At 39.2% G+C, this 12177-nt stretch overlaps 1 protein-coding gene across 6 annotated transcripts in view; it reads right to left on the bottom strand.

The window, feature by feature from the left end:
• ANKRD44 (ankyrin repeat domain 44) overlaps positions 1–12177 on the bottom strand; it is a 148811-nt gene that overhangs the window by 37774 nt on the left and 98860 nt on the right. For 3 of the 6 annotated variants that reach the window (XM_042808533.1, XM_042808531.1, XM_042808532.1), the window contains exons 13-17: positions 11765–11828; positions 9259–9327; positions 8360–8500; positions 5451–5531; positions 4325–4436 (exon numbers count right to left, since the gene is read on the bottom strand). In XM_042808533.1, the coding sequence (XP_042664467.1) occupies positions 4325–4436; positions 5451–5531; positions 8360–8500; positions 9259–9327; positions 11765–11828 (467 nt within the window). Of the gene's footprint in view, positions 1–4324; positions 4437–5450; positions 5535–8359; positions 8501–9258; positions 9328–11764; positions 11883–12177 lie in introns of all 6 variants that reach the window. The other 3 variants (XM_033010913.2, XM_033010912.2, XM_042808530.1) reach the window with 2 other exon arrangements.

Raw genomic sequence — 12177 nt, 5'->3', positions numbered from 1 at the left:
GTGAAATTACAATTTCCATTTCACTCTTTTCACACCACTAAGGATTTAGTGATAAGAGATCATTTCAATGAAAAAAAACCATCATATTTTTCTTTTTTTTTAAAGTAGTTTCATGATCAGCTCTAAAATACCAGCTTGCGATCATAACCAATATCCCTGACTACCAAACACCAAGCACCAAAGAAGGCAGTCCCAATCTTAACAAACGTGAGGTTATTTTTAGAAGTAGGAAAACAGATGGGAGTTTCAGTTGCTTGCGAGCACACATGCCCACCATTCAGCCTTTATGAATGGCTTCTTACAGATGGAGAAAGAATTCAAGAATCTGCTTCCACTCTTCTCTTTTTAGCAACATCACATCATTCATTGCAGGGCAACTACTCCACTAATATCCCAGACAACCTAAAGGTCCTCCAGGAAAAAAGCTTCTGTCACTGAGCTCTGTGGTTGAACACACAGACACAAATTTTATTTGTTTGGGTCAAAGGATACGACCTCTTCACTCTTAGTCCTTATTTCTCCTAATACCTCTCCTCTCCCCACAAAGAAATTTAGCTGAATTCCAGCCAAGGTCTTGGGCTCACAGTAAACACAAAAGTAAAAAAATGAAAAAATATTTTTGTAGATAAACCAGCCTTTCCTAAACTGTAATCAAACATGTAAATATTTTGTAATGCTGAGAAGCTATGGTGCTTAAAGCACAGATCAGATCCCTCAGTGAAGGAAACTCCACTGGCTACTCCATCTTCTTCTTCTGACATTTTTAAGTGACCATTTATTTAGAAATAAGCTATTTTAGATACCTGTTATAAAAACTAGAGGGGAGAGAGGAGGAAAAAATTAATCTTAGAAGGTCTTTTATAAACTTGGCATATTCTGGAACACTGAAATAACTCTCTAACATTTTGCCAAAGTTCAGTATTATCCATGTAGAGAAATACTAGTGAACATTACTCATAGAATCAAGCTTATTGCTGCACCCACTTTGCCTTAGTTTTGATAAGAATTAAAGCTTCGTATTTTATATGTACTCGTTCATCTAACAGTTTTATGCCCATAAATAACTGTCTTGTTCTAGGGAAGCTAATTCCTAGATATTTTCATCTATAAGCTGTCAATTATAAACCAAAAATATTTACCCAAGGGATAAAACAGTAAAATAAGAGTTAATTTGACACTGAAAATGAATGTTGTTGTTTCAATAATCCTGATTGAAAATCTCTTTTTCAGGATGAAAGGGATTGGAAATATTTTAGAAGGAGTATTTCATATGTCAGAGTTCCTGTGATTCAAATTGGTGGTTCATAGTTAGCACTTTTCAGACAGACATCAATTTATCTCTGTTACTGCACATGTGAAACGAAAATTTAAAATCTCCCTGCCTATCTACACTCACGTTTACATTGGAATTAGGGCTACTGGGCTCCCGCTGTTCCTTGAGTGAGAGCAACTAAAAATATTGTGAATTTTATTTTCTGTTTCATTAGCACTGAAGACAAGAAAAACAACAAGAAAAATATATTTCCAAGATACAGCAACAAAACCAGCAAAGTACTCCTCAGACATAAGCAGCTGCCCTCGCGCACCTACTCTAACCACTAACTAACTCTAACCCACCAAGTTAACCTCCAGCGTTAACTGGAATCAGCAGCTGCCTCCACCATAACTGAGGTGAGCGCAGTGCTCCTCAGAAGAGAGAAACAAGGCAAACAGTGTTGACAATTTTTTGGCTCTCCACTGGTTTAGTTTTCAAAACTGATAAGCAGAAGGCCCGAGGACTTAGGTGGCATTTGACAACTTACTGTTCTGTTTGCTATGCTATGTGGAAAAGAAAGGGCCTCTAGATAAAAGTCATGCCTAGAAGCGTGACTTAGTGGATGTTTCATTCCACTGTGAATAACTAGAGCAGTCAACATACTGTGGCTAATAGCTACCAGAAATAAAGATCATGGTTCATGATGAACTCCTTGTTGTAGGCCCACCAAAGGGAGCACAACAGACTGCGACCAAGCCACCAGTCAGCCCCACAAGGCAGTGAGGCTTCTTTCCATCTGCACCAGATTAATTCTTATTGCAGATTTTACACACAGCCTTCAAATAGCCATGAATAATCACAACTCTGTCAAAATCAACTTGATTGCATTACAGGATAGTGATGTCTTTAGATGATACTACTTTATCAGATATAGCATGGGAATCAACAATTGTCTTAACACCTGGGAGACTCATGTTGGTGTAAGTGAATAAACCACAGCACAATTACCTTTCAGCTACTCAAGACTTTGGTTCTGACCCTTCTACCATCCTGAATCCAAGCAGTGAATAAAAAAAAAAACCACTGTAAATGTGGTGCTCATATCAATTAGTCACTGTTATGAAATATAAAATAATTACACTCAAGCCTCAGTAACTTGTTTCAGCTGATAAGTACCCCAGCTCCTCCAGAACTTTCAGGTAGACACCCTAGCACACAAGAGTGGTTGTTCGCATGCAATAGGCTAAAATTTGTAGCAGTTTTTTTTCACTGTTGTACACAGAACAGATGTAATGCTGTAACTCTGCAAATGATGCTTGACCTTGGGTTTCTACACTGCAGCTAGCCACAAATATGGGAAGACTGACATGGAAAAACATTGAATTTCTCTGTTCAAATATAGAACACTTGCTGCACAGCTGTCTCAAGCCCACAGTTTGCACTTCACCCTCCAAAATTAAAAAACCCCACACCTCTGATATTCACTGCATTCCCAGCTCTTCCATTTGTCTGTCAAGCCTATGCAACACTAGGATTTCATAGCAGCTCATTGTCTGCAGCTGATATGTTGCCAGAAAACATGCACAGCAACAAGCAAAAGAAAAGAGAGGGGACTCTTGTTCCGTGCCTGTTTCATGCTAGTGGCACACAGGGACTATGGTACAAAGGCTGGAAGAGAATTCCCCAGTGAAGATGCTGTTATAAAGATCTCTGCTCATGCAAGTCATGCAAGAATCTAGTGATAAGACATGGGTAAGGTTGCAATACACATTGCGGTGGTCATACAAGTGTAGGCTTGTACACAGCACAGAAGAGACTACTCTATATTTACACCCTTCAAATACCAGGAACATTTGCTTTTATTCCAAATGGGTGGCAGGCTCAGCAGAAGACCCCTTCATCCCCACAGGCAGAGTCACAAGAGATCAGCTCTAGGAAAAGGCTCTAAGCAAAGAAAGGCCAAACTCGCTGTCACAAGCAAGAAAGGAGCAGTAATATTTTAAGTGTCCTAGACATACATGCTTGCAGGTGGGAGCTAAAAAGGCTTAACATCCCACCTGAAATTCTGACCCAGGGCTGCCCTGTTGTAATTACAGGTCACTGTTTCCTAGCTATTGTGACCCTGATATAGGTCAGCTGCAATATTTCTCCTGTGGCGGTAATAACTGACAGCACTGGTAAATGTGGTGTGAAAGCAGAATATGCTGTGCAGAGCTCCTTTTCAATAATTAAGTACTCTGACTCTTCAACAAAGAAAGAAAGAACCAAACAACATAGAACACTAAACAGCACACAATGTTCTTACTAAAGCCTGAATATCTATACAATTTTCTTATTATAGCTTTTTTTCTAAATCAATCGGAGCCCACTTGTATGTGACACAATAATGTTGGATCACCCTGTATATCAAGCAGATCAGTTAACCTCCATCTTCATGACACTTATTTTTACAAGACACAAACTTGTATAAATCCATACTATACATCTCCCAAATCCAATTTTTGGCTTCTTATGAGATGCAATTTCTAATCATTCAAGTGCAGGATATTAAGAAACAACAACAAAAACCCCAGTTACACTGCATACAAAGTTAATTTTGATTATGGTAACTTTATCAGTGCTGCTATTGTTTCATCACAGGAAGACAGGCACTGCAGGTACACAGCTGACAAAAGCTATTTACTCTCTCAGTTTGCAAGTCAGATAATGTGCCAGCTGCAGAAGGCACATACACCATCATGCACTGGGAACTATCCCTTACTACTGGCACACACACACACACACAGAATATTTTGATCACAGTTAAAAATAATTTGAGCACACATAAACTCCACTCAAAGACGACATTTAAGCACCATCTTGTTGAAGAAGGACTGGATTATCAAGATTAACAAGTTGTTAAAATACAACTGGTTGTGCATATTTGAGTTAACTGTACTGTATGGGAGGTTTTCACAGATTTGTGATTATCCAAAGAATACAAACAGCAATTGTCAGGGGAGTTCATAATACTTGCATATGCACGTACACATATCAGCAAAGTGACCTCCAAACTGTCTGAGCACTCACCAGTTCCAAACACTGCCGGTGCCCATACGCGGCAGCGTAATGCACAGTGTTGTACCCCTCTTTGTCTTGAATGGACGGATTGGCATCATTTTGTAGAAGGAACTCTAGACACCTGTGGACAATTCACTCATTTAAATGAGAGCTTACAATATTTAACAGACATCTCTCACCTCAACTAGGAGCGGTGCTGAAAACTGGCAGTTAATTTTGTATTTCTAGCGGCACCTCGAATCACTTATGAGTTTCCCTCTTTTCACCAAGAGCTCCTCACATTCACCATTTTTTAAACAGAAAATCCCTACTCATTTTTGAAGATGATCTTCATAAACCACGATCTTCAACCCAATCTTTGCTACTCTAGATCATAACATCACTTTCTCTTATGAAGCCTTAAAAAAGACTACACAACTCTGTACTGTGATGTAAACAATCTAGAATTATTACTACTGTACATAAAAACTCTTAGATCAAACCACTGGCCTCCAAACATGCAGTGTGGCAAGCTGAAAAATACTTAACTGAGTTAATTTTCTGTCATGTATGTACATAAATATATTTTCTTCTTTGCTGGCTGTTGTTTTTTTTTTTTTTAAATCATGTGTTTTTCAGAGGAGCCCTTATGCTCTTTACAGTGTCTGTCACTTTTTCTTATACCATCAAGAAATCATCATTTTGTTATTAGTACTTTCCTCCATAGCTTGTAATTTGTAGCAAATGTAAGGCTGTCATATGAAAAAGGGGATTTTTAAAATAAAATCATTAAGCAGCTAGATGAAAATGTCAATCCAAGTAAATAAATAGAGGAAGCCACTGGTGGCTACTTTTTGCAACATACATGCTCAGTGCAAAGCATTAAAATAAGACAGTGTATGATACTACAGAATTCTTAAATTACTGAAGCAGTACATTTTCAATGAAGAAACAGCAATAAGCATGGAAACAGGAATAATAGGGAAAATACGCACAGAGAAGACACAGAGCTTTTTTCCTTATGTTAGCCTTCATTAAAGCCAAGCATTGTGTTTAGCAGAGCAATGAATGAGAAAAAGCAGAGTGTAGACTGCAGCCCAAAGCAGTGCCATTCTCCAGAAATGGAGTCTAACTGCTTTACTGACACCAAACTTACAATGCAGCTTCTTTTTCCTTCATCTCACTGGCTCTTTCAAGTTCTTCAGCATTTTCATGGGAGTTACCTAAAATATTCTTTCTTCTTAGCACAGAGGACAGAAAAATGCAACTTATTTTCAAAATATACCAGTGATTTTGACGCAGTCTGCCACCCATCCCCAATCTCCTCTTCGAGGAATTGACCTCCTCCAGCCAACAATAAGAATTATACAAGTTAAAAGTGTGTACTGCATGGGTCTGCAGCCAATAAGTTTTGCAAGCTATGGAGACAACTACAACATGGTAGTTTATCATCCTGCAAGTCAAAGCTAGAAAAAAAAAAAACACAGAAAATTCTGGTTTCTGTCAGAAACAGTTTGATCATCACTTTCTAGAATCCTTCTGTTTCTCTCACAGCAATGCTGTGCATTTCTTTTTCTCCGCAGAGAAGAACTCAGGATTGCCACAGCTTGCTTCTTTCAACAGCAACCTGCTAGTTCTTCTCTAGTGTTTGGGATTTAGTGAAACTTTAATCACTGATACTAAATTGATCTATGTTGAATCTGCATTAGCTGGGTGAAATATCTCGGCAACACTATGTGGATCTCCTGATCAGGTTCTCTAGATCCATCAAATAACTCAACATGTCTTCATATTCCTGAACACCCAGATCATTTTTGGCAACTCTGCCTTCCCAGCTGGATAGTCGGCAGACAGAGGACTATGATTTGTGATCTTACAATCATGACCTTGTGATTATGATCTTTCCTTTCCTGGCCACCAAGGGTAACACAGAATACATTTACTAACTGCCATCATCATGGATTAGTAGCTTGAAAGGTTTGTAGAAGGACAGTTGCTAATTTCAATCCCAATATAACATGCAAATTCCAGACTGGATTCTGCACAGTGCAGAACAGTACATTCTTTCTTTAGTATGCAATTTCCCATTTGTAATATCAAGATCTGACATTCTTCCTGTGGGTGCTAGCAATAAGGGGTTGTCCTACAAGCCCAGGGTCTGTCTGATGTCCACTGACTCAGAGAAAACTTAATTATTAATAAAATAACTCCCCTGAATATTAACATTGTAAGCTCATCAACAGTACTCATGTGCAATGCTGAAGTCCTACCTGCATCTGCTCTCAGTTAACTACAAATCAGTGAGATCCCAAAATAAGATTCCCTGAAGAGAATAAGTGATGATCTGTAGAACAGTACATACTCAGAAACTGCCATCATCTATTTAATGAAAATGTTGTGATTTCCATTGCAGGAAAGGGACCATAAGCAACAACAGTTACCCAAATAGTTAAAACAGTAGGGCAACCTCACTGCACCAAGACTTCTCCCTGCTCATTAACTGCCCACATCCAAAAGTAAATAATTATGAATATTCTTTGGATTGAGATTGCCTGACCTTGGGAGTTTTTTGCCATTCAGCAGGAAAAAAATATGTTGACCTATAAAATCACAGACTGCAAACAGCATTTCATCTATAAAACAAGGCTTCTTCCAGAACATCTCAAACTGTAAAATGTAATGAGAAGACAGCATCACCACATGAGAATCAATTTATGTTTGGACTGTGAGGGCAAATAAAGGCCACATATTCTTGTCAATGTTCAGGATGTGACTGAAGTAAGCTTGTTTTTTTTTTTTTTTTAAAAATTAGTGACGGAAGTAGATACATCCTGAAGTTAACCAAGAGCTTGTGTAAATGCAGGTCACCTACGAAGAGCCAAAAGTTGAAAAAAAACACAATGAATCACCATTCTTGACACCCTGAGTATCACCTCACCCTGTCAAGACAGAATTAGAAACAGCCAGTGGTGAAAGCCTTCCTACAAGCCTACTCTGTAATGACAAGCACAAACCTTTGAAGAGCCTGCTGCCTTCTTCCTAGCACCGTTCAGGTTTGAGGGAGATAGGGAAGACATTTTGTTGTATCAGTATTATCACAGTAAAGGCTGAAGAAGATACCATGGCTCTGGTATGGCATCTGAACCTCTACCATAAGTTAAAGTGAAGTGTTCCTGCAGTGGCTTTGAGGTGGTATTCTGCTGGCAGTGGGCCAGACAGATCTTTACCAGACTTCGTTATACAAGAAACTAAAAAAATAGTTCCTTAGTGTCCAGAGGAATAAGACAGAGAAACATAGGATGACCTAAAATAAATACAGGTTGCTCACAGTTTTAAGAGAGAACTAACAGTTCTGAGTCTGTTTTATACAGTATGCTATAAGGAAGAGATTGCCAAAATATGCAGCTATCTGGGAATTAGAAATTACAGTCACTAACCACAGGATTTCTAAGTTTTGCAGCTGTTTTCCCCCTTTCTCACAAGAACAGCATTGCATTCTGCCAAAGGATATTCCCCAGGCCTCTCTCTTTTTGAAGTCTCTAAAAAGCAACCTGTTTGGACAGGGTGAGCGTTTTTATCAGCTCTGACAGTGGAGTGAGACTGCTGGGTAGATCTATCCCATCTTTTCCACAGTCTGTCAGAATGGCCAGATGTCCATCTGTCACTGCAGCCCATCTAGGAACCACCTCTCCTGCTGCCTCTTGCTCCATCCCTTCCGATGGACTTGCAAAGCAGATGTAGAAAATTCTCTGAGCTTACTCTTGTGAGGAAACCACACAGAGGAAAACAGAAGACAAAATGTTGTGAAAATAGTTCAGTAGGACAGGCTGGCTGCAATACTGTGTGTTACCTCAAAGGTAAACCGCAGAGCTGAAATGCCACATCATCTGGGGATCTGGCTTATAGTCAGAGTAACTCAGTGTGGAGTTACGCGTGCATCTGAGAGAAATTCCTTTGCTAGTGGGATCATTTTTTTGTCTCAAATGACATAGCACCATGAAGAGAATAGAATGGCACTGATTTAGCAAAACACTTTAAAAAAGGAATACAAAGAGCCTTTCTTACTTTCTGTCCATGTCTGAAGCAGCAGCATAGTGCAAAGGGGTGCGTCCCCAGTCATCCGTTTCATTAATATTGGCTCCTGTTGTCACCAGTGTCTCAATACAGTGGAAATGACAATTTGCAGCTGCATAATGCAAAGGTGTCCTGGAACATAAGTGACAGTTTGTTACCTCATATTCCAATATGCACCGCCAAGGATAATAATAAATCTTAATTGCTGCTTTCCTACAGATTTCTAACAGTCAATACTAGCACCTGATGTTCCTGTGATGAAAAGCAAAGTTATGGAAATTTAACAAAATACTGTGTTAACAGGAAGTTTTGGTGCTCCTACAAAGCCTAATAGGTTACAGATCATCAATCTGTGTCTTGCAAATGACCTATTGCCAGTGACAGCCTCTGCTGTTGCTCCACACACTTGCTACTTTCTTCCAGTTGGGAGGCAGAGCAAAGCAGTGTCTCTCACAGCATCTTATTTAGCTGGCATAGCAACACACTCATAGCAACACTTCATATGGGGGGAAAAAAACCTCTAGGAAGCACATCAAATAGCAGCAATTCTCCCATCATAATCCAGGTGTTGTTTTGGGCACACAAGCACAAGAATTTAGGCAATAAGAGAAACAATAAGGAAAAAAAAAACCAAAACTGTAATATTTTTAAAACGGAAAACTCAGGAGGGTGGGATAGCTTTTTTTTTTTTTTATGTATTTAATGAAGTCTACACCTGTCTGTCTGGCATATAACCGCAGCAGCAAGAGTTCTGCAGGGAAGGCCAAACTCCTACTTTATTTTACTGTCATTTTTCATAGAACATATGATTTCCAGACTGAGGTGGTCTTTCTTCCTTGGCTGCTAGATTCTTTTTTTTCTTTTTTAAATGAGCATCATAATTCACCTACCTCCCACATTTGTCCTTCTTATTAAAATCTGCTCCACTGCTTTGCAAGAGTTTTATACATTCAACGTTGCTGGAAAGAAAAGTAAGGAAAACAAAACATAAATAAAACAGAAGTTTATATCCGTGTTGCCCCCTGCCCCCAAAAGGAAAAAGTTACTCTATTTTTTATTTGCCATGCAAAAACAAAGTACAGTCAAATACAATGTGAAATTCAATTAAACAAAAAATGAAGTTTTAAAAAACTATTTTCTTTCTTTCTAGAAAATATCAAATTTCTGCAGAAGAAAAAAAAAAAATTAATTTTCCAAAGAGAGCATAGTAAATGTGATCTGAATTCAGTGTGTCTGGAGATTTTCAATATGAGCTGTACTCTAATGCTTCCCCCACTGAACTGGTATTTTATAAGAGAACTTCAAAAGAAAGTTGTTGCTAGCTTATAAAATGCCAATCTAATAATGAAGAGGAGATGGCATTTAATGAAATCCACCCCTGTTCAGCAAGGAATTCAACAGTAAGCACTTTGCTCAAATCCTGTTTACTTAGTGAGATTTAATCACAAGAATTACTTTTAAGGTTTATTCTTAAACGATTTTTTGACTATTGATAGATTTCAGCACAGCTCTAAGTGCTTTGTTGAATAAGGGGGATAGCTATTTCAAGTGACTGTCATCTCAGTATTGCATTTATGTAAGTGGATTAGTTGGACTCCATTGCTTTGTATCTGTTGAAAAAATTCACCACATCATAGCTGCTTCTTCATCTTGTTTAAAGGTGATTTTTAATAGAAAATAAAACAGCTGAATTCTCATGTTTTGTAATTCAAGCGAAAAAACATACAGCTCCAAGCCAGAAAATCACATAAAGCACAGCACTTTCCAAGACTTCTTGTCATTCATGGGGGCAATAAATCATTTGTGTTCACAATCAGATAAGCATGCCTTTGATGTATGTTCTTTTCCCAGCACCCATGCAACTTCCACTGATGTAATGGGAGTAACAGGCACGTGTCAGGAAAAAACCTAATGCCTTTTGTATAGCTCGAGCTCCAGGGAAAAAAAAAAAAAGACCGGATGCAATATGTTGGCCTTACTCTAAATTGCTATTGCATAAAATAGCTACAGAACACTCACCACAACGTACTAAAAATAAAAACACTTGTTAGTGATGACAACTGTAGTAAACCACTGGAAAAATATGGTTTATTTTCATGAGCCACTTTTGCTTCTTATGAAGCCTCTCCTACTCTTTAGGACTTCCAGGTTGTTTTTATTATTCTTTTGGGGTGCAGCCTTATCGAAGAGGTAGCATCTGAACTATACTATAATAATCTCTACCCAAGCAACAGTCATATCTCCACCATTAATGTGAGACAAGTACCAAGAAGACTAATATGGTAAGAATAATAAAACCATTATTTGGATCAATTTTACTAGTTCTTTTGTAAAAACAAAAACTTTGCGATATACATTTTGGTCCACCAAGACAAAAAAGCAACTTCCAGAAGGACTGCCAAGTATTTGATGTGGATGACCATTTCTGCTTGCTGTAACCAGAGAGAATCCAAGCTGGGTTCTAGCCAAGGCTCCATTTCAGCTGTTTTCTGAGCCATAAAGTACTCAACAGAGGAGTCAAAACTCAGTCCTTGCCAAATGTTTTGTCCTTTTGCTAGGTTAACTTCACAGCACTCCACTGACAATTATTTGGAAATATTTAAGCTAACTGGATGCTACATTTACAACCTAAATTGACGTATTTTAGTTTTCATTTGTTTCCATTTCTGGCCTCCCTGCACTTATCAGGAATTCATCACTCTGAGAGAATGACACTCCTTTGACTTTCTAATTTGGAGGTTGGGGGTTGTTTCTTTCTTTTGGGGTTGTTTTTTTGGTTTTGCCTTGGTTGATTGGTTCTTCCTTTAGAAACTTTTCAACTTGCACCTGAAAAATGGGAAAGAGGGAGCTGAGCTGCATTTGGACTCCAGAGTGGCAATCCAATGGGCACTGTTATGCAGTTGAATTTTTGGTCAAGGACACAGTCCAAAGCAGTAACTCCGCTGCCAGCAGCATCCCAGGAGCTACAGCTCCTCCTCCTCACTCACTTTGCCCTAGGAACCGGTGATTTCCTGCTGACTGCTGGCCCTTAGCCATCGTCGTGACCAACAGACAGACCTGGGTGAGTAGGCAGTACCCCCTCCCAAAGCTGAATCATTTTTCACAGGGCCATGGAAAGAAAAGAGTTTTGCCCTACGCCTGAAACCCATGCTTCAAATCACAACCCAGCTCTCTGTGGTAAAGGGAATCAGATCACCTCCTTTACTTTGCAAGCAACCCCTACATGAGGGCAGTGGCAAAAGACAGCCTCAAGTGACCCAAATTTGACATCAAAGCACTTCGCTTCCCTTGCACCGCAATAAATTCCTCTGTGGATGACACAGTCAAGTTGGCTGGCACCAGATCTGCAAAGAAGCCACAAAATAACTTACAACAGCTAGAGTGGCAGCTACTCACCCTCCTGCAGCGGCAGCGTGGAGGCAGGTTCTTCCAAAACTATCAGGGGTGTCTATTTCAAAGCCTGCAGACAGCACGTGCTCATTACTAAACAAGGACACTATGCTATACTTTTGTCCTAGTTAAACCACAAGAAACATTGCAGAGACAGAAAAATCAGTTAGTTGGAAAAAAACAGAACGCAAGCAACTACAGTCAGAAAGAGGTTGTCACGGGAACGGCGAGCGGCTGCTCCAGTTTGGCAGCTCTATAAACAGAGCTGCAAAGTCGACGAGCATCTATTTCCGCATCCAGCTCTGTGCCCCATCCCTATTTAAAACCATGTGACAGGCATTTATAAGGCAGATACTTATCAAGAGGACTGCAACAACAGGACATGAAGACAGAAAACATGAAGAAATGAGGAAAAACCA

Source organism: Tyto alba, unplaced genomic scaffold (assembly GCF_018691265.1).
Source record: "Tyto alba isolate M040663 unplaced genomic scaffold, T.alba_DEE_v4.0 Super-Scaffold_7, whole genome shotgun sequence".
Lineage (NCBI taxonomy): Eukaryota > Metazoa > Chordata > Aves > Strigiformes > Tytonidae > Tyto > Tyto alba.
The sequence above is the reverse complement of the archived record's forward strand: the minus strand, read 5'-3'. Positions and strand labels throughout refer to the sequence as shown.